The 27,571-nt window shown below is 41.4% G+C and overlaps 1 protein-coding gene across 1 annotated transcript; it reads left to right on the top strand.

Annotated features, from left to right (window-relative positions):
• The first annotated feature begins 16,902 nt into the window (after positions 1-16,902).
• On the top strand, positions 16,903-26,330 carry Triml1 (tripartite motif family like 1). Its single transcript, XM_021647615.2, has 6 exons — positions 16,903-17,417; positions 17,655-17,750; positions 19,562-19,792; positions 21,791-21,813; positions 21,998-22,095; positions 25,469-26,330. Exons 1-6 carry the CDS (start codon positions 16,992-16,994, stop codon positions 26,005-26,007), a joined length of 1,413 nt encoding a protein of 470 aa, XP_021503290.1. The 5' UTR covers positions 16,903-16,991; the 3' UTR covers positions 26,008-26,330.
• The last annotated feature ends 1,241 nt before the right edge of the window (positions 26,331-27,571 follow it).

Here is a 27,571-nt window from a genome sequence, read left to right as displayed (position 1 = left end):
TTTGATCTTGGCCATTCTCATGGGTGTAAGGTGAAATCTCAGGGTTGTTTTGATTTGCATTTCCCTAATGGCTAATGAGGTTGAGCATTTCTTTAAGTGCTTCTCTGCCATTCGGTATTCCTCTACAGAGAATTCTCTGTTTAGCTCTGTTCCCCATTTTTTAAGTGGATTACTTGGTTTGCTGCTTTTCAGCTTCTTTAGTTCTTTATATATACTGGATATGAGTCCTCTGTCTGATAAAGGGTTGGTGAAGATTCTTTCCCAATCTGTAGGTGGTCGCTTTGTTTTGATGACGGTGTCCTTTGCTTTACAGAAGCTTTTCAGTTTCATGAGGTCCCATTTATTGGTTGTTGCTCTTAGAGCCTGTGCTGTTGGTGTTCTGTTCAGGAAGTTTCCCCCTGTACCGATGAGTTCTAGGGTATTTCCCACTTTTTTTTCAAGCCGATTTAATGTGTCTGGTTTTATGTTGAGGTCTTTGATCCACTTGGACTTCAGTTTTGTGCAGGGTGACAAGTATGGATCTATTTTCATTTTTCTACATGTAGACATCCAGTTAGACCAGCACCATTTGTTGAAGATGCTATCTTTTTTCCATTGTATGGTTTTGGCGTCTTTGTCAAAGATCAGGTGTCCATAAGTGTGTGGGTTTATTTCTGGGTCCTCTGTTCGGTTCCATTGATCCACCATTCTGTTTCTATGCCAGTACCATGCAGTTTTTAAAACTGTTGCTCTATAGTACAATTTAAGATCAGGGATGGAGATACCTCCAGAAGATCTTTTATTGTAGAGGATTGTTTTAGCAATTCTGGGTTTCTTGTTATTCCATATGAAGTTGAGAATTTTCCTTTCCAGGTCTCCTTCAGCAAAGTGGCAGGATACAAAATTAACTCAAAAAAATCAGTAGCCCTCCTGTATACAAAAGACAAAAGGGCTGAGAAAGAAATTAAGGAAACAACACCCTTCACAATAGCCACAAATGACATAAGGTACCTCGGAGTAACCCTAACCAAGGAAGTCAAAGACTTGTATGAAAAAAATTTCAAATCTCTGAAGAAAGAATTAGAAGAAGATATGAGAAGATGGAAAGATCTCCCATGCTCATGGCTTGGTAGGATTAACATAGTAAAAATGGCCATCTTACCAAAAGCAATCTACAGATTCAATGCAATGCCCATCAAATTACCAACACAATTCTTTATTTTATTTTTTTACTGTTGCTCTATAGTACAAGCTTGAGATCAGGGATGGAGATACCTCCAGAAGATCTTTCATTGTAGAGGATTATTTTGTCTTTTTTTTGAATGGCATGTATCTTTATTTTTTTTATTAGTTACATTTTATTAACTCTGTATCCCATCTGTATCCCATCTGTATCCCGTTCCTTCATTTCTTCCCAAACCCTCTCTCCCTCCCTCATCTCCTCCCTGCCTCTTTTCAAGTCCACTGATTGGGGAGGACATTAGAGGATTGTTTTAGTGATTCTGGGTTTCTCATTATTCCATATGAAATTAAGAATTGTTCTTTCAGGCTAGAGAGATGGATCAGAGGTTAAGAGCACTGGTTGTCCTTCCAGAGGTCCTGAGTTCAATTTCCAGCAACCACATGATGGCTCACAACCATTTATAATAAGGTTTGGTGCCCTCTTCTGGCATGTAGGTGTTACATGTAGGCAGAACACTGCATACATAATAAATAAAATTTAAAAAAAAAGAAAAAGAATTGTTCTTTCAAGGTTTGTAAAGAATTGTATTAGTAATTTGATGGGAATTACATTGAATCTGTAGATTGCTTTTGGTAAGATGGCTATTTTTCCCATGTTAATCCTGCCAAACCATGAGCATGGGAGATGTTTGCCTCTTTTGCTATCTTTTTTTATTTCTTTCTTCAGAGACTGGAAGGTTTTTTTTTTTTTTTTTTTTTTTTTGTTTTTTGTTTTATTTGTTTTTGTTTTTTTATACAAGTCTTTGACTAGCTTGGTTAGAGTTACACCAAGGTACTTTATGTCCTTTGTGGCTATTGTGAAGGGTGTTGTTTCCCTTTCTTTCTCAGCCCATTTGTCTCTTGTAGGCAGGAGGGCTACTGATTTTTTGATTTAATTTTGTATCCAGCCACTTTGCTGAAGGTGTTTATCAACTGTAGGAGTTCCTTGGTAGAATTTTTGGGGTCACTCATGTATACTATTATATCATCTGCAACCCTGTCTTGAAAAACTAACCAGCAAAAACAAAGGAACAAAAAGACCCAAAGGAACGAAAACAAAAACCCCAAACCACAAGTAGTCCTTCACAGCATTCAGGAAAAGTGTGCAGCACTCAAGTCCATGCAGCAGAAACTCAGAGCTGTGGCTCTTCCCTTGTTGAATAGGAAATAGAGACGAGGAAGTGCTAACACTTCCTGGAGACAACTTTAGATAAGTCGGATCTCCTCAGTGCTAACCTTCTTGTATTGAGAGACTGGTGTCTTGAGAGATGGAAGGTGGCACAAGTCTTTTTGGTTGTCTGTGTGCTTCAGCCTCTTGAGTACTGGGGTTAGTAGTGTGAGTCACCGTGCTAGGATGGTAGATATTTTCTAAGTTGTGATAAGTTGCTATAAACAACTGCCATCAAGAGAATGGTCTCTTTGGGAGACTGGAGAGATGGCTTAGGGGCTAAGCACTCATAAGAACATTCCTTTGTTCTTGCAGAGGCATGAAACTCAGTTTGCAGAACCTACACTGGGCAGCTAGAATCACTGCAGCTGCAGTACCTGGAGTCATCCAATGACTGTGGTCTCTGTGGGCATTGAACACATGAGCACATCCCTTAACACATTTACATAACAAAAACAATCTTTTAAAAGAGTAGAAATGGGGAGGGGCCGTTGGCCAGTTTTATAACTCAAGGATTTGAAGAATCCCAATTAATATAAATGAACTTGGAAGAAGTCCTCAGATTTCAGATGACAATATGTCCTGACCACTAGCTTAATTTGATCTCCTGAGACATGATCTAGTCATGCCAGGCTGGACAGCAGATTCATACAGCTGTGAGTTCATGAATAGGTGCCGTGTTAGGATGCTAAATTTCTCATACTCTGTTAGCATTCAATAGAAAATGAATAAGGGCACTTAGTTCGGTGAACTGCTTCTTGGTGCCTGAGGGGAAGAAAAGAAATAGAGTTAGAGATAGATTCTCTAAGCAGCACTATCATTTTATATTGGATGAAACAGAAAACAGATCTGGAGAACAGATCTAAAATTCTGTTCTCAGTCACAAAATGTTTTTATTAGACTCTACAATGGTAGTCTCGAGAAAGCCCAGGATAGACATGGATGATTTCTATGAGGGAAGAATAAAATTTACCCTCCTTCTTGAAATGAACAACCCCATCATGAGTGAAAAGGTTTTTAGAGACAGAAGGTATTTATTTCACAAAGATCCATCCTGTTTATCTTTATCTCTGTCCATACAAGACAGTGCTGTGAATGTCTTCACACATTTAGTTAAATGAGCACAAATTGCTAACGGTGTCAGTTTTTATTTCCTCTCTCAGACTAGATCCTCCATTCTGAGAGCATCTCCTACAGAGGTCTCTTCTGTTGAATCTGACAGATACTTGCATTCCGACTTGGCATTTTGTTATCTTTTCTTTCGTTCCTGAAAGGGTTTCCATTGATGACTAGCAGATAATTGTAATTTCATTCTATCAGCAAGGCTTCCTTTGAGAGCCTTCCCTTGAGGGAGTATGTAGGATGTTGGGAGAAGAGAGAGGATTTATGGGAGAGATTCTGGATATGATCATGGAAACTATATCCCAAGAATGGCTGCCTACAAGTTGGAGACCCTGGGATGTTGGTGGTGTGCCTCTGTGCAAATGGGAAGACCTCAGAATGAGGGAAATTAGTGATAAGATTCTCCATCAAAGACCGAACTCCTAAGAACCCAATAGTACCACTAGTATAAGTTGTCCCTGGGTACAAGGCCAATGAGTCTGTGATTCTGACATCTAAAACGGGGAAAATCCCTATCCTGACTCTCAGAGAGGATCTTCCTTACCTTCTAAGGCTCATACAGTCATCTCATTTAGACACAGTCATACAGAGATAGAGAAAATGAAGTTTTACCATGTTTCAGGGCATTTATAATGTTATAGTCATCAATTTTAACACACATGCTAAATAACTATTTTTCCAGCCTTATAGTGAACATAGTTAAACACTTAATATATAAATTTCTCAATTTAAGCCTCCCTAAGCAGGGACTTTTTGTTTGTTTGTTTGTTTCCTTTATGAGAAAAGGTTTAGCACTGGGACCCAAACTGCTCTCCTCCTCAGCCTCCTGAGTATCTGCAACCAGAGGTATTTGCTATCACCACATTTATTTATTTGCTTGTTTGCTTATTTATTTTTTTGTTTTCTTCGAGACAGGTTTTCTCTGTGTGTAGTCCTGGCTGTCCTGGAACTCTAACTGTAGACCAGGCTGGCCGTGAACTCATAGAACTCCATCTGCCTCTGCCTCCTTCCAAGTGCTGGATTAAAGGTGTGTGCCACCACCACCCTGGTGAATCACTGAATTTTTAATCATACACGAATGACCCCATGACCTTTGTAGTTTCTACTAATAAAGACTGAAACACCCCTTCCCCCCAGCAACACAGGGCACACGTGCACAAATGTGGGAATGCACACTCAGGCAATTAGACACATTTTGTATATTTTTGGCTGTTTATACACTTGAGCAATTTTTTTCACTTAGACCTAGAGTTTAATCCTGATAAAATAGTATTTTCCCTGTCACGTAGGCATCTTTGCTCTATGTGACTTGTTTTTCTGAAAAACAAGCAAGACTCTTCACACTCTGCCAAATCACGTACTAAAAATAAGTGTTTTTCAGGTGTTAGAGCAGAAAATTTAATAACTATTCCACTCAGTCCAGATGCTTAAAAATGTTAGTAACAACAACACACACACAGACACACACACACACACACACACACCGCAGAGCCAAAGACAGACGTTCCAGCAACACCTGAATAGGAGGAAAGTACGGAGGTAGTGCTTTCAAGAAGTAGCCTCTACTTGACAGGCAGTTTGGGTAAATTATATACTGGGGTTATCGTGGCAAGGGCAGAATGTGCTTTGTTGAGAGCAAAACAAACCTCTTGCCTACCTTCTCATTCTAATATTAAGAAGGCTGAAGTAGAAAGAGCATTGTAAATTCAAGACTAGTTTGGGCTACACAGAGTGTTCAAAGCAAATGTGGGCTACATAGTGGGGCCTTGTGCTGTTCCCATCACCCAAATCCTTTCTTGGACAGAATGTGCTGGGCTGCTGATCACTGTGGAAACAGGTCACCTCGTTGCGGCCTTGTGCATCTGGCTGATCTAGGTAATCTGTTTATCTGATTTTACCTGGAAACAAATCCCAATGTGCTGGGGAAAGCCCTGTTTAAACCAATGTGATCTCCTGGCTATAAGCCCCTCTATTTTATAGTGTTTCTAGCCTGTTGGTTGATTCCTCATTCCAATGGGAAAGTTCCCTCTAGTATGCTCTGTAGTTCACTGCGCTTTGAATTTCACCTGCCGTCTATGATCATGAAAGCAGGGATTGTTCAGGTTGGGGATGTAATTCAGTCAGTGAAGTGATTGCTTTGCATGCAGTAGGTTTGACCCCCAGTGCTACAAAAATAAATAAAAAAAAATTAAAGCTATGCATGATGTTATACATTTATAATGCCTGCTTTCCAGCAGAGACAGGAAGATAAGGAGTTTAAGGTCAGCTTTGATCACTCAATGGTTTCAAGCCTTACCTGGGCTACGTGTGGCTCTATTTTAAACAACACAGCAGCAACAACAAAATATAGTGGACTTTCCATTCTACACCATAGTTTTCAGGGATAGGTACCTGTTCTATGGTTTTCAATAGCCTCTTTCTCAACATCAGTCAGTCTATCTATCTATCTATCTATTATTTATTTATTAACTTATTTATTTGTGGTACCTGTGTGTGTGAATGTTTAGATAAAAGGACGACTGTGGGAATTGGATTTTTTCATTCTCCTTGTGGGTTTGGGCATCAAACTCAGGTTGTTGGACTTGGTGGCAAGTGACTTTACTTGCTGAGGCATCTTGGTGGCTCCTTAGTTGCCATCTTGATGCCAAGCCTTTATGTAAAGTTTAGATATTTCTGCTGGTCATTAGACTCATATGTCCAGGTGCTGACTAGAAGTCTCCATTCAGATATCCTGCAGCCATCTCAAAGCCCTCATGCTCATGTTTGATGTCTTTGAGTACAAGAATACACTATCTTCTCCCTATGCCAACCAAACACATCCAGTTAAGCAAGAATCTTGCTGTTGACTACAAGTGACCATCTCCTTTGCCATTTTCTAATTAATCAAGTGCTAGCACTGCTGGTCTCCTTTAAATTTCATTAGGAAAGTTCACTCCTTTCTATTCCTACCCCCATCGCCCCAGTTTAGCTTTTAGCTGAGAACTGCAACCAACTGTCAAGCTGTGTGACTGTTTTAATTATTTTGAACCCAACTGTCACAGTCATTAACCTCTGCTCATACAGTCTGCGAATAGGAACTTACTGGGCAATGAAATAAAATGCCCTTATATTTGCAAAGTCCTGCCTATCCTCCCCTCCCCCCCAGATAACTTATGCTGTTTTAATAGAGTGTGATGGTTGGGATATAGTTTGCTTCCCAAGGGCTCATGTGTTGGAATTTTGTTCTTAGTTTAAAAAGGTGGTTTGGTTTGGTTTGGAATTTTTTTTTTCTTCCAAGAAAGGGTTTCTCTGTATAGCCTTGGCTGTCCTGTACTCATTTTGTAGAGCAGGTTGACCTCGAACTCACAGAGATCTGCCTGCCTCTGCCTTGCTGACTCTTGGGGTTACAGGCATGTGCCACGGTGCCTGGCTAAGTGGTTGGGTCTTTAAGGGGTGGGGTTCCTGTGGAACCCTCAAGGGGAATTGAAGTCATTCTTTAGGGATTTTTTTTCTTTCATCTGTCTCACAAAGGGTGCTGTCCTGACTGGAGCTTGACATTGCACTACCATCTGGATTTCTTCTGGCTGACCATCTCTTGCCACCACACATAATCATACAGCAGGTATTGGTTAGCTCTGCACCAGATGCCTTTAGCAAATACCTTAGATCACTTAGAGGTAAGATGGTTATTTAGGTTCACTGTTCCAGGCTGTCATTGGCTGGCCTTGCTTTTACATTTGTGGCAAGGCAGTACAAGACAATGGGAAAGCAAGGAGAACAAACCACTGCCTCTGCCTTCTGAGTGCCGGGATTAAAGGCATGTGCCACCACCTCCCAGCTGCCCTGTTTCTTTTTGAAAAATGTACTTGTAGGTGTGACTGTGATGTGTGTACAAAAGGAGAGAGTACATACCCCTGTGCATCTCTGTGTAGTTTGGAAGAGGACACCCAACACCTGGCTCTATTAACTTATTCTTCTGACACCCGGTGTGTGGCTGAAACTGGAGCTAAGTTGAGAGTGAGCAAACCCCAGTGATTTGCCTGTTTCCACCCTGCTCTCACAGCCCTTAGGCTTACAGGTGGCCATTGCTATGCCCAGGTTCTATGTGGATGTTGACAATTTGAATGCAGGTCCCAGTGCTTGCACAGCAAACATTCTTACTCGCAGAGCATCTTCTAGCCTCTAGGCCACACCTCTTTTTTAATTAATTATTTTATTAATTACACTTTATTCACTTTTTTAATCCCAGCAATAAGCCCCCTCCCTCATCCCCTACCAATCCCACCTTCCTCCCTCTTCTCCTCCCATGCCTCTCCCCCAGACCACTGATAGGGGAAGTCCTCCTCCCCTTCCATCTGACCCTACCCTATCAGGTCTCATCAGAGCTGGCTGCACTGTCCTCCTCTGTAGCCTGGTAAGGTTTCACCCCACAGTGGGAGGTAATCAGAGAGCCTGTCACTGAGATCCTGTCAGAGACAGTCCCTGTTCTCCTTACTAGGGTACCCATTTAGAGACTGAGCTGCCATAGGCTACATTTGTGCATGGGTTCTAGGTTATCTTCATGAGTGGTCCTTGGTTGGAGTATCAGTCTCAGAAAAGACCCCTTTGCCCAGGATTTTTGGTTCTGTTGGTCTCCTTGTGGAGCTCTTGTCCTCTCCAGGATTTTCATCTTCCCCCTATTTCATAAGATTCCCTGCACTCTTCCCAAAGTTTAGCTATGAGAATCAGTGTCTGCTTTAATGCCCTGCTGGGTAGAGTCTTTTAGAGAACTCTGTGGAAGGCTCCTATCTTGTTGCCTGTTTTCTTCCTCTTCCAATGTCCATCCCGTTTGCCTTTCTGAATGAGGATTGATCATCTTACCCAGGGCCCTCCTTCTTGCTTAGTTTCCTTAGTCAGCAGGGAAATGCAAATCAAAACAACCCTGAGATTTCACCTTATACCCATTAGAATGACTCAGATCAAAAACTTACGTGACAACACATGCTGGAGAGGATGTGGAGAAAGGGGAACCTTCCTCCATTGCTGGTGGGAATGTAAACTTGTACAACCACTTTGGAAATCAATCTGGCACTTTCTCTTTTCTTTTCACTTTCTTTTTCTGGCACTCAGAAAATTAGGAACAGTGCTACCTCAAGATCCAGCTATACCAAAATATGTTCAAGTAAACAAGGACATTTGCTCAACCATGTTTGTAGCAGCTTTATTTGTAATAGCCAGAATCTGGAAACAACCCAGATATCCCTCAACGAAGTAATGGATGCAGAAATTGTAGTACATTTACACAATGGAATACTACACAGAATACTACAAGGAAATCATGAAATTTGCAGGCAAATGGTAGGAACTATAAAAGATCTTCTTGAGTGAGGTATCCTAGAAGCAGAAAGACAAACATTGTATATACTCACTTATAAGTGAATATTAGAAATATAATATAGGACAAACCTACTAAAATCTGTACAACTAGACCTTTCCTCTTGAAAAAGCTTTTGCCAGTTCTCTATATCAGAAAGTTTGGGAATAAGGTTTTCATACACGAACTTCTGGGGGACGCTGAAGAAGCAAGCTGTAGCACTAGGCATGAGGCTATCTACCACTAGGCCTTCACCCAAAGGCTGAACTAATGAGCTCATTTAATCTTGGGCTTTTCAGCCTCTAAGAGTAGAAGTTTAAGAAATTACTTTCTGGTGAGATGGCTCAGCAGTTCAAAGTGCTGGCCGATTTTTCCAATGGTCCTGAGTTCAATTTCCTACCAAGGGCATGGAGGCTCATGACCACCTATAAAGGGATCTGATGCCCTCTTCTGGCATGCAGGTGTACATGCAGACAGAGCACTCATACATTTAAAAAGAAACAAACAACCCCTCAAACCCATAAATAAATAAATAAATGAATGGCAGAGAAACACTTAAATAAATGCTCACTGTCCTTAGTCATCAGGGAAATGCAAATCAAAACCACCCTGAGATTTCACCTTACACCCATCAGAATGGCTAAGATCAAAAACTCAAGTGACAACACATGGCAGAGAGGATGTGGAGAAAGGGGAACCCTCCTCCACTGCTGGTGAGAATGTAAACTTGTACAACCACTTTGGAAATCAATCTGGCACTTTCTCAGAGAATAGTGCTACCTCAAGATCCAGCTATACCACTGTTAGGCATATGTCCAAAAGATGCTCAAGCATACAACAAGGACATCTGCTCAACCATGTTTATAGTCACTTTATTTGTAATAGCCAGAAGCTGGAAACAGTCCAGATGCCCTTCATTTGAGGAATGGATACAGAAATTATGGTACATCTACACAATGGAACATTACTCAGCAATAAAAAACAAGGAAATCATGAAATTTGCAGGAAAATGGTGGGAACTGGAAAAAATCATCCTGAGTGTGGTATCCCAGAAGCAGAAAGACACACAGGGTATATACTCACTCATAAGTGGATACTAGACATATAATATAGGATAAACATACTAAAATCTGTACACCTAAGGAAGCTAATCAGGAAGGAGGACTCTGACTAAGATGCTCAATCCCCATTCAGAAAGGCAAAGAAGATGGGCATCGGAGAAGGGAGAAAACAGGGAATAGGACAGGAGCCTACCACAGAGGGCCTCTGAAAGGCTGTACCCCTCAGGGTATCGAGGCAAATGCTGAGACTCATAACCAAACTTAGGGCAGAGTACAGGGAATCTTATGAAAGAAGTGGGAGACAGTAAGACCTGGAGAGGAAAGGAGCTCCACAAGGACAGCAACAGATCCTAAAAGTCTGGGCACAGGGGTCTTTTCTGAAACTGATACTCCAGCCAAGGACCACTCATGGAGATGGCCTCGAACCCTTGCATGGAGGTAGCCTATGGCAGTTCGGTGTCCAAGTGGCCTCCATAGTAATGGGGACAGGGACTGTCTCTGACATGAATTCATTGGCCTGCTCTTTGATCACCTCCCTCTGAGGGAGGGACAGCCTTACCAGGCCACAGAAGAAGACAATGCAGCCACTCCTGATAAGACCTGATAGACTAGGGTCAAAGGGAAGGGGAGGAGGACCTCCCTTTTCAGTGGGCTGGAAGAGGGACATGGGTGGGGAAGAGGAAGGGTAGGGTTGGGAGGGGAGGGTGGAGGGAGGTACAGAAGGGATACAAAGTGAATAAACTGTAATTAATAAAAATAAAAATAATTAACTAAAATATTTTTTTAAAAAGAAGAAACAACATTCTTCTTCCGTTTACCCTACCTCTGTTCCTCTTCCTCTCCTTCTGCCACCCACCATTTCCTCTCCATTTCTTGCTCTTCCTCTTACTTACCCTTTTCCTTCTATCTTTTTCCTCCTTTCCCTCCTTCTCCTTTTCTTTCTTGGCAGTACTGGAGATTGAATTTAGGGCCTTGAGAATGCTTAGTAAGATGACCTGTATTGCCAGGTCCTCATCCTCTTTTTAATTTTTGAGACAAACTCCTGCTACATTGCTGAGGCCAGCCTAGACTATGTGATCTTGCTGACTCAGCTACCTGGGATCACAGTCCTATACTGAGGCCTGAATAATTCTCTCTCTTTCTCTCCCCTCTTTCCTCTCTCTTTCTACCCTCCCACCTATCTTTCTAATAATTTGTCTTAGGTTTCACATTAAAATAACAAAATCAAATAGCACAAAGTGGAATTCTGGGAATTGATGATTATAAAACCAAAATATTTGCCAAAGTGGACATGATAGTTCACATCTTCAATCCCAGAATTTGAGATATGAGGCAGGAGGATCAAGGAGTTCAAGGCCAGACTAATACAAAAACATACATTGACTTTCTTTTGTAATTTCATATACTTAACAATGCTGGCTTTGTTACTTTTCTCTTTTTTCAAACCATGTTAGGGTAGAAAAAGTGATCATTGGGCCAAGTTCTTAAATATTTCTTAGGGACAGTGCCTGGGTAGCCCCATTACAGTCATTTTGCTGTAGTTCTAAATCATGACTGGCCAGTCACTTTACTGGTTCCTTTAATAGGTTAGCCTCTCCAAGAAGGAACTCATTACATTTTCCAACCTTTAATACCATTTTGGTCTTCCCATTGGAGCAGGATGGTTTCACTATACCTTGAGCACATGGTCATCTTCATTTGAAGAACCCCAAAGAGAGGTAGTTACCTGTTCATCTTTCATTATTAGACTGGAGGTATGGGTCAACCAGTGAAAGATAATGGTGCTTGCTGTCAAGCCTGCAGATGTGAGTTTGACCACAGGGACAAAAATGAAGGAAAAGCATAAACAACACCAAAACAAAGCAAAACAAAAAATCACTTCCAAAAGCTGTTCTCTGACCTCTCTACACATGTCCTCAGGCACAGGTGCGTACACACACAATAAATAAAAATCTTTACAAAGGAATACATTTTTGTTTTTGTTCTGTTTTGTTTTTCTTTTAGTTTGCTTGTTCCTATTTTTGGGAGAGAGAAAACATGAAGTTGGGTGGGCAGTGAGGTGGGGAGGATTTGTGAGGTGATGGGGAAGGGGAAGAATATGATCATTGTGTTTCATGAAAGCAATTTAAATGAAAGAACAAATTAATTATTAAATAAAAAGTGTTGCTCTCTTTTGAGATTTGACTGCCATACCTACTCTGCCTCAGTTTCTCAAGTGCAGGGATTACTACCATGCCTGGCCTCAGCCTGAGTTTCAGCATCGGAGTTGTCAGCTCTTGAGACAGCACATGTTTTCATCCTCAGATGCTTTTCCGATATAAAGTTGTCTGAGACATTAAACCCTCTGCCCCAGGCCTCACTGCTCACTTGCAGTTCATGCTGGGAACTTTGTGATAAGGGAGAGGCAAGATGGTTTTAGCAGGAGGCTGTGTAAAACCGTGTTCTAGAGATTAGCCTCTAGATACCTAGCAATCCAGCCTTCAGTCGTTTTATGAGTTGCAGACTTGATCTAAAGATTTATTTGAGTGTTGGAATCACCCAGAGAGTTAATCAATTTTGATCCCTGAATTTGAGGTTTCCAGACTTTATAGTACACCAGAATCATCAAAGGTCCTGTTAAAGCTAAGGTGCTGGGTCCCACTGCCAGAGATTTTCTTTTTTTCTTTTCTTTCTTGTTTTTTTTTTTTTTTTCAAGATAGGGTTTCTCTGTGTAACAGAGCCCTCGTTGTCCTGGAACTTGCTTTTTAGACCAGACTGGCCTCGAAGTCTCAGAGGTCTGCCTGCCTCTGTCTCCTGAGTGCCGGGGTTCGAGGCATGGGCTGGAGTTTTTTATTCAGTTAGGTTGGGGGTCAGTCTAAGTGTTTCCACTTCCAGTGAACTCCGTAATATTGAGCACCATCATCTGAGTCCTCTGTGACAATTTGATTCTCTCTTCCTTTCCCTTCCAAGGTGAGTCATACATAGGGTTAAGACAGGGAGTTACTTACTATGAGAGTTAACATTTAAGGGAGAATGATTAGGTGCCTAGAAGCAGCAAGCAGACATCTAGTCTACAAGAAGAAACTGGTGTCAGCACATGTTTTAAGTCTCAAGAAAAAAAAAATTTTTGAGAGAGAGACAAGGATTTCTGCTTGGCCTGTAACTTGTCACATAGCCCAGATTAGACTGTAACTGCATCGATAACCCCCTCTCTACCTCCTGCACTCTGGGATTACATGAGTGTGCCACACTTCCTGGATAAGGAATGCAATCTTCTGGGTTGCACTTCCTCAAACATGTTGCCTTCTTCCTTGAGTTTCCAAGTCACAGTCACATGTTCTATGCACAGATCCTTAGGGGCATTCATTTCTTAGTTCTTAATAAATGAACTTGTATTTCAGATTAGAACAGTTACTGAAATGGCCCTTAACCTATTTATCCTACTTTGTACTGTTTTCTCAAAGTGGTGTTCTCAGGACTGATGATTGTAAAATCAAAATGTTGATCAAACTGGGCATGGTGGTGTATATTTATAGTCCCACAACTTGAAAGGTGAGGCAGGAGGATCAGAAGTTCAGGCCAGCCTAAGTTACATAGCAAGTTTGAAGACATTCTGGCTACATGCACTTGTAAACAACAACAAGAAAACCAAACAAACAAAAAACTCAAACCACTACAAAGCAACAAAACAAAACAACAACAAAACAGAATAAATAAATATATATGTAAACAGATAAACTCTGAAAAACAACACATATGCTCTCATCCTGTAGTATCAACTACCCAGTTAAGATTTATTTCTTATTCCTCAGACAAGCACATCATTTCATTAATATAAAATTTTGTTTTCATTTTTCATAAATGGGTAAACTTGTATGTATGGCAAAGAATTGTTTAAAACACATCTTGCTATGATTTATCATCAGTGAAGTTTTGATTTGCATACTTATTTTACATACATATTTGCATACCTATCTTTCCAGGGTTATACAGATTTCTTAGGGGAAAGTGCTGCAAAGTAGAAAAAGGTTAAGAAGCCCTGATCTAAAACAAAAACACATATAAAATAAAATTAAATATCAAAGCCAATATAGTGACAAAGCAATGCAAAGTAAGCTGAAATTCATAATTTCGAGGAGCACACACAAGCACACACTGTTTCATGTGGAAAACACTTAGGGTTGGTTGTTCATAGAGATCCAACTTTATTTTTACAGATGGCTGCACTCACTTGTCCTAAACCATCTGTTGAATAATCTGTCTTTTCCGCACTGATATGTAATGACAGTTATATTTTTAAAACTAGGCTTTCATACAGGATATTTGCCAAATAAGCTCAATCTAGCCTGATGCTCCCTAATATGCATGGCCTTATAGATCTTTGAAGTTCTTCTTTTTCTTTTTTTTTTTTTTTTTGCCACATCTGGTGACAGTTGTCACCATGGGACACTCCTTAGCGTTACATCATTACAGAGGTGAAACTGCAGAGGAAGATGCTTGACATATTGGTCTCAGGAGTCATGACGGGCAACACAGTGCTCTGAGGGACTGTGGATATGTTAGGAGGGCTGGGTTGCTCTGTGAATTTAGCCCATTTCTGAACTGAGCCTACCCAGTGTACTTAGAGAATTAATAAAGGCTGTGTTCCCAAGAAAGAGTTGTGCCAGTGGGTGTGACTCGGGTGCCTTAATGATCGCTTGTCCACTTCTGATGTCATCAGAGAGAATTTATTTGAGCTAGTTAGAGTTTTTTTTTATGTTAGAGTCAACAAGAAAGATGTAGTGTACAGTGCTGATCAAAGACAATGACTACAGAGCAGGAGACCCAGTTTTATCCTCCTGATTTGACCTAAGCGTGGAAGTTCAGCTCTACTTATGGGGGCCTCAGTTTGCTTCTTCATCTAAAGAAGGTAATTTGGGTGTAAGGTATTTCTACTTCCAGCCAAGCAGAAGACTGTGGCTGTGCAATAATGTGATTCCTTTGTGTGTTCATGTAATACATTTATTTTTAATGTTTTAAGATAAGAGTCTCACTATGTAGGCTGGTCTGGCCTGGACCTTGCCCCATAGCCCAGGCTAGCCTATATCTAGCGATCATCATAGTTCAGCTTCCTGGGTGTTAGAAATATGGGCATGGTTTCATCATCCCTCACTTGAAAACTTCCTTATGCTGATCTATGGATATGTGGGAAAAATTCCCCTGGTCAGAGTTGAATGGGACACAGGCATTATTTTTGAGGCTTATAAAAGACAGGTGCTTATTTGGAAGAGGGAAGTATCATGGAACACTAGTGTGAACCGAAGGTAGAACACACCAGCCTCTCAATTCCAAGTCGGAATGTGGGCTCTGTGACGTACTGCAACTTGACCGTCCTAATGACTCCTTCTAGGTTGAGATGTGAATTACATTGAATAGTGGTGGCATTTTGTAAATCTGTTTTTCCTGTGATGGCATTTAAGCTAGAGTCACTGTAGATTTGTTTTTTAGAAGACTTCTGCTTATGACTAATTTTTAAGTTATTATGAAGACATGCTCAAGGAGCAGCCTGGAAGTCAGATACCAGGCAATTTTTTATGTTTTGAGACAGGGTTTCTCTGTGTAGCCTTGGCTGTCCTGGACTTGCTTTGTAGACCAGGCTGGCCTCAACCTCACAGTGATCCACCTGCCTCTACCTCCCCCAGTGCTGGTATTATAGGCGTGAGCCACCGCATCTGGCTGCCATAGTGCTTTCATGGTGCCCCACTGATGCCCCTGCTCCTATGGGAAAGTAACACGACTCTTTGATGGTTTTCTGTAAATTCTAATCCTAATTTTTGAAAATGATGCACCAACAACACATGTTTAAAATATTTGAATCAGTGTCATCACCCTGGATCTCCGACAGCAGGTCAAGAAGTGATGGGACAACAGCTTCAAAAAGGTGAGTTTTGGCTAGTCAGAGTAGAAAACAAGACAATACTGACATCCCATAGGAGGTGAGTGGATCAGTTCCTGAAGGTCAGGACAAAAGGTTAGTGGTCTAACTTTGGTACTGTACACCTACAGAAGACTGCCAAGCTGGATAAACAACAGGCTGAGAATATGAACATGGTATGGTGAGCTGAGCGGAGCTTGAGATACACTCTCTGGCAAATTGCATTCAAAAGGAGGGCATGCTAAGAATGACTCCTGATCATATGACGTGAATTTATAGCGCTTGGTCCTCATTGTAGAGGTCACTGCACATAAATCGCTATATTAAACAATCATTTTTTTAAAAATACATCAAAAGAAAAATGGCTACCCACTCAGCTTCTGTCAAGTAAGAAAAGAGAACCAGGCAGATTATGACTAGTTTGACTGTTTCTGGGAGGTGAAAAGAAGCAAACAAAATTATGTTTATACCAAGATATAATGATTTGTATCTATGGCACCATGGTCTCTTGAGGTAATGTTCAAGAAGATCACTCAAGCTACTTTTTATTATGACAGGTGAGAATCCTAAGCTATCAGGGCAGAATGGTAAGCACAACCCTCAGTTCATTGTACAAGTAAGACCAAGAAATAGTTCGATGGTGCTGTTCTTTGTTAGGATGAATGCAATCAAGCAAATGTGCAGAGTATTTGACCATTGTGCTAAAAGCTTAGGCTTCGGTCTGAGTTCAATGAGAAGAATAATATTCGTTGTAGTTTTCTTCTCTACTAGCTATTTTTTTGCCAAGTGAAGTCTATTGAAGGATTTAGGCCACACTTCCTCTTCATGTGTCAGAGACCTCTACGATTTTTGTGCTGGTTTACACTAAGTAATTCATATTCTGAGCCCCCAAACTCTGTGTTTAAATGGTTTCATGCTGCTGTTTATATACAGGAATGAGCTAAAAAATAATGTCAGTTATATTGGATCCCTAGCATTTAGCATGGGGCATGCATAGAAGACATTCAAAGAAAGTTTGGGGCTGGTGATGAGTCAGTGTTCAGGAGTTCCACATTAAGTCACAATTGGCTTTGTGCTGGAGAACACGTATCATTTGGTGTAATCAGGCACAGATGAGAACAAGAGGTTCTTGTAACAACAACACAGCACCTGATCACCCAGTTGAGACTAAAGAGGACTTCTCTAATCCTAGACTAGAAGGGTAGCTTTGTCCCGATGTCTGTCCATGAGAAAATATCCATGTCAGATTTGATGGAAACCCTCAGGGAGGAGCTCACCTGTTTCATCTGCTTGGACTATTTCAGCAGTCCAGTGACCACCGAGTGTGGGCACAGCTTTTGTCTGATGTGCCTCCTCAAGAGTTGGGAGGAGCACAACACACCCTTATCTTGTCCTGAGTGCTGGAGGACTTTGGGAGCCCCTCATTTCCAAGCCAACAAGCGACTGGGGAGACTGGCTACCATTGGCAAGCAGCTGAGGTCTCAGGTGCTGCAGAGTGAGGACGAGCAGAACAGCTGCGGGAAAACACCGGGAACTAACAGGGTGTTCTCTGATGATGAGCAGAGTCTAAATAACTTCTCGACACAAAGTCACGGGATGAACAGGGTATATTTCTCAAGTGAGGCTGAGGAGCAACACAAAGTAAGTTAGGTTGCTCAACAGCAACCTAAGAACACAGAACTGGTCCTATCCCTTAATTCTCATAGAGGTCTCTGTTGGTGACAGCCATTGGCACATATCTTCAGGTGGCACACCGGTGGTAGCTTGGGTCTTGCCTCCACCCTTTCTTTGGAAGTCTTAGCTTCCAGTGAGTGGTTTTCCTGATCTTTCTGCCATGGGGTACCCTGCTGTTTGCCCAGGGGTTTGTTTATATTGTAGGAAAAACTCCAGGATATCATAAATCTTCTACAAAAAAAGAAGAAGGAAGCTCAGGCCATCTTGAACCATGAGAAGGAGCGAGTGATACTGTGTAAGGTCGGTGTCTGTCTACTGTTTGGTCTTTGTTGTGAGATACTTGGTGACATGTCAGAGGGAAAGGACAGGTTTGGAGTCCCATCATAGGCAGTTGGCTGCCTCTGTGTGTTCACCTGGGTATATGACAGTTCAGCTCAGGGTCACTCACCACAGGTAGATTTATGTTTCTTCATTTATGGTCCTTGGATAGCCTCTATGATGGATCTGATTAATATTATTTCAAAAGCATTTGCAAGATAGGATGGAAAGCAGTTTTAAAAATGAGGCTCTCAGATGCTTGGGGAATCATTGCATGCAAATTAAAAGCAAAGTAAAAGAGGAAAGGACAATAATGGCAAAGTAGCAGACTGAATCATACTGGAATGAATGCCCAAGGTTAGTCACAGATTTGGACTTGAATTGCCTAGCAGTGAAAGCAAAGAATTAAACGTTGACTATGGCACAAACAGTGTAGAGATTAGTACTAGGGAAGAGGCTAGGGGGTAAAAGCACTTGCTATACAAGCCCGTTGACCTGAGTGTGGCTATCCAGGGCACACATAAATGTCAGAAGGACAACTATTTGTCACTTCTTGGGATCCCTACTAGGAGATGGGAAGCAGAGATATGACAATTCCCAGAAGCTCACCAGCAGGTTAGCCTGGTGTACCCAGCAGTGAGCAAGAATATCTTGTCTCAAACAAAGTTGAAGGTGAAGATCAATTATACCTGAAGTTGGCCTATGGTCTGCACATGTGGATGTGTGTGCATGTGTGCACACATGCACACACACAGACATACAAACACAAGACACACATGCAGATACACACACACACTTCCTTACTTGCTAGTTACATGCTATTGCAACAAAAGTGAATATTTGAGTCTCCCAATAGACTCTGAGAAAATTTGCTTATTTGAGACAAGCTCTCCCTATGTAACCCAGACTAACCTCAAACTCCTGATTTTTTTTCCTGCCTTTGCCCCCAACTCCTAGAATTTCAGCGGTGGTGTACCACAACACTCTTGGTACTTTGAGTTCCTTTGTTGCTGTTGTTTTGTGGGGTAGAATCTTGTTTTATGGTTCTGGCTGGCCGGGAACTCACCATGTAGATGAACAAATTGACTGCAAATTTGCATTAATAATCCTGCCTCTGCTTCCTGAGTGCTGGTTTTATAGGCATGTACCACTTTGCTGGCTTATATCTAGAATAAAGTGCAACTCTTTCTGATGTATTTCTAGTATGTAATTTGATGCCAATTTGCTTTTAAAAATCAATATTTGTCTAATAATGTACATATGCATTTTTCATATTTTTCTCCTTTTAAGTTTTATTTCATTGTCATAATTTTTATTCTTTTAATTTTATATTCAAAAATTTCCTCTTTTCAATTTCATTTTGAGCTGATTACTATGTGTCAAACTTTTAATTCTTTTGTTTCTTTCAGAAAAAAATGACAGTTCTTTTTTTTTTTTTTCTTTTTAATCAGGCCTGTTTGCGAGCCTAATGTTTTTCTTTTTCGTTTGTTCGTTTTTGTTTTTTGAGACAGGGTCTCTCTGCGTAGCCTTGGCTTTCCTCTGTCCTGGACTCACTCTGTAGACAAGACTGGCCTCAAACTCACAGCCATTTGGCAGCGTCTGCCTCCCTGAGTGCTGGGTTTAAAGGTGTGAGCCACCACACCCAACTGAAATGACTGTTCTTAGCCTAGAAAATCTGATTTTGTTGATTATTGGGTAATGCACACCTTTCAAAACTTCACTCTTTATTGGAATGTTTCTGTTGCTAACATTTGTGTGTGCTCTTGTGCATTTTTGTGCACATGTGATAGCAGGAGGAGACAAAGACTTGTAAGCAGGTCGTTGTGTTTGAGTATATGAAGATGCACCAGTTCCTGAAGGAAGAGGAGCAGCTACAGCTCCAGCTCCTGGAGAAGGAGGAAAAAGAGAACATGAAGAAGCTTCGGACCAACGAGATCCACCTGACCCAGCAAGTCCGGCGCCTCAGCAAAATGATTGGGAGGATTGAGTCCACCTGCCAAAACTTGACTTTGGATTCTTTTGAGGTGAGGTAAAACTCAGGAGGACGATGGGAAAATTAGGAGAGAAAAGAAAATGCAGATTGGCACATAGTATTTCAAGCCATAAGAAGTAGGTTTTTCTGTACTCATCTGAAAAATTAAGCTCCGCCTTAAAAGTAGTTTTCCTAAGGAACTGACATTCTGGGTCTTAAAAATTCTTGAAAAGGAGGAGAAATCAAACAAGAAGAAAAACAAAACAAAACAAAAAAACTTTTCACAAACAAGCCCAGGCTTGACTGTACCTTCTGGACCTGCCTCTGCGAACTCAGCTTTGTCTAGCAATTCATAATTTATTTGTAAGCTACTGGGCATGGTAAATTTAATCTTTTCAAGGTTCTGACAAGGGCAAGTACTAGCATTATGTACCCTACAGGTGATCATCAGCTCCAAAATGGACTTAGGCTGGCAAATATTGGATAATCAGATTCAAGGCAGGAAAGGAGATCTGCTTGTCCTACAGTTAAGAGGTCCCAGAACCCAGATGTTTGTGTACCAAGTCCACTGTTCTGCCTACTGCCTCCCTAGGCTACTCTATTCATTGGCATCGTCTCAGTCATAAGTGGATTCCATAGTAATGGGAACAGGGACTGTCTCTGACATGAACTGATTGGCCTGCTCTTTGTTTACCTCCCCTGAGGTGGGAGCAGCCTTACCAGGACACAGAGGAAGACAATACAGCCAGTCCTGATGAGACCTGATAGACTAGCATCAGAAGGAAGGAGAGGAAGACCTCCACTATCAGTGGACTGGGGAGGGTCATGCATGGAGGAGGGGGAAGAAGGATGGGATCGGGAGGGGAGCAGGGAGAGAACTACGGGGGGGATACAAAGTGAATAAAATATAATTGATAAAAATTAAAAAAAAAAGACTGGGACCAACTTCAGCTTCAGGTTTCATTCATTACCAGATTCTATAGAGTGCAGTCTTACTTTGTGTCTGCTAAACAAATAATTAACATCAAGAAAACGTAAGAGGGCCTTGGTCTTAGCTCCCACTGGGTCACTTTTCTTTACTCATCTCTGGTTCTCTGGGGCATGAGGTTAATAGTTGGTTTCATTCTCAACAAAGGAAGGGGACTTAGGAGTCCCTCGTATTCTCTCAGCATTTCTAGGCAAGTAATGATTGTTGGGAGTGGGTTGTGGTTTTTTTTTTGTTTTTTGTTTTTTGTTTTTTTTTTTTTTCAGTGCTACAGCCACTGGTAAACTGCTCATGTTCTATAAATTAACCCTTACCATACCCTCATACCCCCATAAATAGCACTAACTAAACACATTGGGTCATCAAACAAACAAACAAGTCATATGAGTAGAATTGTGGACATGTTGGGAAGAGGAAGGGGATGAATAAGAATGGGAAAGAGAACAGGATCTAAATTATGTGCATATATGGCACATCAAAATACATTATTTACAAATATGAGTACAGCAAAATACATGACATACATGTATGAAAATGTCAGGATGAAGCCCATTATTATGCGTAATAAATATATGTTAAAACATTTTAAAAAAGATTTCTTCAGAGCCAGCAAGAGATTGCTTAGTGGGTAAAGGTGATTGCTATCAAGATTAACCATGTGAATTCGGTTCCTGGTTGGGACCCATGTGGTATAAGAAAACAGAGTCCTCTTAGTTGTCCTCTCACCTATGTTCATGTTGTGGCAAAGTGCATTCCTTACTACCTACAAAGAGGATGTTAATTTTTTAAAATTAAAATCATGGATGTGAAAAAAAAAAACCCAAACAATTCTCTAGTCAGTGTGAGAAATGTCCCATGTTCATCAAAAAACATCCTTAGCAGAAGCTGGATTTTTTTTTTTTTTCACTCTCCTTGTCCTATCTGTTATTCAGGGTATAACAGGTGTGCTAGGACCATGGAAGTTAGAGTCCGTGAAACTAGCAAGAGAGTGTGATGAAAATGGCTTCAGTATTTGATCCTGATAGAGATTAACAGATAGTAACCGTCTTTTCTTTATATCCCTAGGAAGTCAGAGGAGCCATGGATCGGTAGGTTTCCATCAGGTCTCCGTTGTGTAGCCTCTGGAGATCTAGTGCTGATAAAACAGTGATGGGGTGGGATGAACATGTGGATGTAGTTTTTCAGGGGGTGGGGATGCTATGGATTGCCAGGTTGATCCAGGTTGGATGGCATGTGTCACTGAACAAATGAGCCTCCCCTTTCTCTTGGAAGGTGTGAATCACTGCTGCTTCAGTGTCCAGAGACCACCATCACAGAACTGAGCCTGTGCCGCATCACAGGGATGAGGGAGATGCTGAGAAAATTCAGCAGTAAGTCCACCTCCTTGTCCCATCTCAAGGGATTTTCATAGTTAAGTTCAGCACATGCTATGAGCACCACTGAGCAACCGGGCAGCTCCTTCTGCCATAATCATTTCTCCCAGTTACAGTATCCTGAGCAGCTACTAAGGGCCAAGTTTCAAACACTGGCTATGCCGGGGCCAAGAGGCAGGGGGCCTTGTTTGATGTTCCTCCAGGCTCTGCTGGTTCTCAAAGTGTCCCTGTCCTGCCTTTGTCACCTTGTTCTGTGATATGTACACATCATACCCACCACGCACAATAACCCCCTGGCAGAGGATCCTGCCTTGCAGGCTCTCTTCCTGTTAGGGTAAAAGCTAGGTTAAATTCTTCTCTTTTAATTCTTTTGTTTTAATCTTCATGTGTGTGGGGGTAGTGAGGGTGATGGTGGTGTGGGTATGTACATGAGCGTGAGTGTTGATGTGTATGTAGCAGTCAATTCGTATGGAGGTCAGGGGGCAACCTTGGGTGGCAGTCTCTGACTCGGCTTTGCAGCAGATTTCTGTCTTACCTCTCTTTGTCATGCCTGGATGCTTTGGGGAATACATTTGAAGAGAAACTGTCTAAATCAGATTGTGATCTGGGATGGGAACTGCATACCAGGAGACCCTATCTCAAAACAAAAACAAACAAACAAAAGAACAGAGCAGAATATCTGAGCTTATTTCTTTACTGTCTTAGACAGAATAGAGTCAGTGCAGAGGAGTCACATGCAGAGATTTTGTATATCTCTGAGGGTGAGAGGAGACCGTGGGTGTAACATATGTGGGGGTATGTATAGCCTGCTGTATGTTGAGGTGCAGGGGGTCCCGACAATTCCTAGGTGCACTGATGGGAGAGGGGTGTGTACACATAGTGCAGATAAAGGAACCAGAATGCCAAGTGCATTATTACAAGAGGGTGTGTATAGTTTCAATAACTTAAAACCAAACGGGGTCCCAAACTGAACTACCTTCCATGCTTGCCTGCCTCAAGGGGGCAAATTATCCCACCTGGAGTCAATGAAAGTTTGAGGCCTCTCTTATGTCCTCCGCAAAGGTGGGTGATGAGAAAGGCCTCCCAGTAGCTCACATGTGCTTTCATAATGTTCTGGGGTGCTAACTCATGCAAAACTGCATTTGACCATGGCATAGCAAAAAGCACGAATTAAGAATTTTGCTATCAGGGGGCTGGAGAGATGGCTTAGCTCTTGGAGAGGTCCTGAGTACAATTCCCAGTAACCACACAGTGGCTCACAACCCTTTTTACAGAGATCTGATGCCCTCTTCTGGCAGGGAGGTGTAAATGCAGATAGAGCACTCTGCTACTTAAAAAAAAAAAAAAAAAAAAAAAAAAAAAACTTTAAAAAAAAGAGTTTGCCATAGTAGAGGACAATGCAGCCACTTTTGATGTGAACTGACAGACTAAGATCAGAAAGGAGAGGAGAACCTCCCCTATTAGTGGACTTGGGGAGTGGCATGCAAGCAGAGGGAGGAGGGAGGGTGGGATTGGGAGGGGAGGAGGGAGGGGCTTATGGGGGGATGCAGAATGAATAAAGTGTAATTGATGAAAAATTAAAAAACAAAGAAAAAAAAGATGTGTGGACAAAAGGATATACTGAGGGACGACAAATCATGTTACACTACAGCTTCCACGGCCAGATTTGTTTGTTTGTGTTGTTTTCTTAAGGGGGAGGTTACAAGTGCAGAGGGCAGCTATGAAGGGACAAGTAGAAGAGGGGATTGGGGCACATGGTGTGAGCTTCACAACAAAAATAATAAAAAAAAAATTTACAAGAAGAGGAAAAAAAAGAGTTTGCTATTATAATACTCTATGATTTTATAGTAAAATTAATCTTTGTGAATTTCATTTTTCTTTACAATTTATTTTGGTTTATTTGTTTGTATTTATTAAATAAGGTCTCATGTACCCCCGGCTGGCCCAGAACTCTCTATGTAGGATCTGATTCTCTGATCTTCCTACCTTCACTTCCCACATGCTATAACTACAAATTTGTGTGACCACACCAGCTCTGTTTTGTTTTCTGTGTTGGAGACTGAAGCCAGGGCTTTATGCATGTTAGGCAGGCATTCTACCAACATTGCAACACCTCCAACCCTACTTCCAATTTTTTTTTTTATTAAAAAATATTCACTATTAACTATGTGTGTGTGTGTGTGTCTGTGTGTGAGTGTACATGAATTTTGGTGTCTCAAAAGGGCCAGAGGTGTCAGATCCCCTGGGGACGGTTGTGAGCTGTCAAACATGAGGGCTGGGAATCTAACTCAGGTCCTCTGGAAGAACACCATGTACTTGAACTATGGAGCCTCCTTTCTATCCCTTGTTGTTATTCCCAATGCATTATTGCATTTAATATGAGATCATTATGAGTGCAACAAAGATTAATGCATAGGAACAACATGAATGCACAGGAAATGATTTGCACTTACAAATGCAACCAATGTCAGTTGTCTCTTTCTGTCCAAGCTGCAGAAATCCCGCCATGGCGAACAGCAAGGGTGTCCCTGTGTAGACAAATAACTTGAATTCTAAAACTGTCTTGTCTAGAAAACAACTTTTGTTACACTTACAGTTTCCTCTGACCCTCACTAATGTGTAAATTCTCATTGCACATGACTCTATTCTGTCTCTTCTTATAGCTTCAGTGTCTGTTCTATGGGTCGGTAAAAATGAACTCAGAGATTCTGGTCTATGTTTTGTTTTTTCGTTTATTCCAGGGTCTCGTTATATAGCCCAGGCTGGTCTTAAACTCATGGTAATCTTCCTGCCTAAGATTTCTAAATATTGGAATTACTGACATAGGATGCCAAGTCCAGCCAGAGGTGGACATTTTCTATTCTAAAGAAGGCTATCTTATCAAAGGCCCTGAAATTACATTTAAAACCCTTTTTGTTTTGAAACAGGGCCTTACGCTATAAACCAGGCTAGTTTTAAATTCATTACATAAACCGTTTGGCCTCAACTTTTGTTTTGAAACCAGATAGTGTGTGTAGCCCAGGCTAGCCTTCCACTCACTATGCAGCCCAGTCTTGCTTTGAACACTTATTATCTTGCCTTATTTAGTCTTATGGGTGCTAAAATTGCTTGCCTTGCTAACATTTAAGTTACACTTAAAGACTAGGCCCAGCTGGGCTTGGTAGTCATGCTTAAATCCCAGCATGGGAGAGGCTAACGTAAGAGAGAACTGACAAGTTCAGGGACAAGCCTGGGGTACTTGGTTAGATCCTGTCTCAAAAACAAATAAACAAATAACAATAGGACTAGCTATTAAGAGTTTAGCTTAAAATTAATATATATGGGAGATTTCGAAGGATGTAAAAAGATTCATTCTTCTCTCTTTTTGTAGCAGATATAACTCTAGATCCAGCCACAGCCAATGCCTTCCTAGTTTTGTCTGATGATCTGAAGAGTGTGAGATATGGAGGAACCAGACAGCAATTACCTGACAACCCAGAAAGATTTGATCAGTCTGCCACTGTGTTGGGAGCTCAGATCTTCACCTGCGGGAGACACTACTGGGAGGTGGAAGTGGGAAAGAAGACTGAGTGGGAAGTGGGCATCTGCAAGGACTCTGTGAACAGAAAGGGGAATCTGCCCAAACCTCCTGGGGACCTTTTCTCACTGATAGGCTTAAAAATTGGTGATGATTACAGTCTCTGGGTGTCGTCGCCCTTGAAAGGTCAGCACGTCAGAGAGCCAGTGCATAAGGTTGGTGTGTTCTTGGACTATGAATCTGGACACATAGCATTTTACAATGTGACAGACGAGTCCCTCATCTACAGCTTCCCATCAACCTCCTTCCAAGAACCTCTCAGGCCTATCTTCTCCCCTTGTCTTCCAAATGAAGGGACAAATACAGACCCACTTATCATCTGCCAAATCTGAGGGACATGCCCAGAGCCATCACCAAAGACAAGGTCAAGGACCAACCTAGTCACTTAGTGCGTTCAAAGCCATCACACATCGGATTATCTGAAAGAAAAAAAAAAAATCCTTCCATTGCAACAACTTTCTACAAACTCAGTTCTGCAAAGAGTCAATTAAAAATGGATTCAACACCAAGAATATAGAACTGATACCCTGCCTTCAAGCCAGTTAGTTATCTGAGTTACGCTGTGTGTGCTGGCCACTCAACATACAACACTTCTACTGTTCTCTACCTGTGAATCTGTCATAGGCCAGTTTTATAAATACACGTCATTTTTTTTTTTCAGTCTGCTTATTTGCTTTTCTCGTTCTATGCAGCTTGTGTTCTTATCTAATATGTATACGTGCAGATGTATGGCCACCTCGTGAGTTCCTCCACCTACAGTGGATAATAGAGACTTAAAACTCTACCTCCTCTGGAAAGCTACTTTTCCATGAGGTCTGAAGTACTTGTCCTCAGAAAGGCGTATAGATTCAGGGTGCTGTTAATATTTGTTATCATCATCAGACCATTCGTGTGACTATGATCTTAATAGCCGAGTACTTTCTATAATTTATTGCAGCTAAAGGTCTGGTCAATAAATGTATCAAGGGAATGGGCGCCAAGTGGTTTGGGTTTCAGCTGAGGGTATTGGCTATTCTTCTGATACTTGCCGAGAGGGGAAGCCTTTTCATTCCTGGAAGGTGGATGCTAGCCTTTCTCATCTCGGGATGCCAGGGTGTAGAAGGATATGGGAGTGGCGTCAAGGTGAAACTCCTTTGGATCTCACATCACCTGCTGGGGGAGTTAAATTTGCAGACATGCGTTTTATTTTTGTAGTTTTCCCCATTTAAGTTTTTTCTATCCCTATTTTTTAAAAACAGAAATCTTAAAGAGTGTCACCAATCATAGTGTTACTGCAAAGAATTGGATTCATCAAAAAGCACATCAGTTCTCAGAGTCTGACTTGTTCTTCTGAAACATAGGAAGTATCTACCTGGTGTGTGGATTTTGTGAGAAGACAAAGTCTTCATAGGAGATGATACATTTTGTTGGTTCTCCTCTGCCCTTCAAATGACCTCCAAAATTCTTCAGAAAGAGGCCAGTAAAAGCACAGGGCATGTGTGGAATATGGAAAACGTGGGCATCAAACATTTAGAACATATACAAGGAGGAAAAATGATAATATAAAAGCTAGTTAGAGAGAGAGAGAAAGAGAGAGAGAGAGAGAGAAAACAGTTGTGAGTTAGCTTTCATATTTCACAGAAGTCCTTTTGACCAAGCAGGGAGAGTGGCACACATCTGCATTCCCAGCACTTAGAAAGTGTGAAAGAAGGAAGGGAGGGAAAGAAGGAGGGAGGGAGGAAGACAGAGAGGGAGGGAGATGATTTAGGAGGTCCTGTTATATGTTTTTATTGGCTTCCAGTATAATGTGAGGTTTAATGAGGCCTGAAGCTTATGCAAGTGAAGGAAGTCATTTAAAAGAGGGACAATATTAATAAAATTACAAATGACACAACAGGATCAGAATCTTAGGATCTC

Source organism: Meriones unguiculatus, chromosome 4, assembly GCF_030254825.1.
Source record: "Meriones unguiculatus strain TT.TT164.6M chromosome 4, Bangor_MerUng_6.1, whole genome shotgun sequence".
In the NCBI taxonomy this organism is placed as follows: domain Eukaryota; kingdom Metazoa; phylum Chordata; class Mammalia; order Rodentia; family Muridae; genus Meriones; species Meriones unguiculatus.
This window is presented reverse-complemented; position numbering and strand designations above follow the sequence as displayed.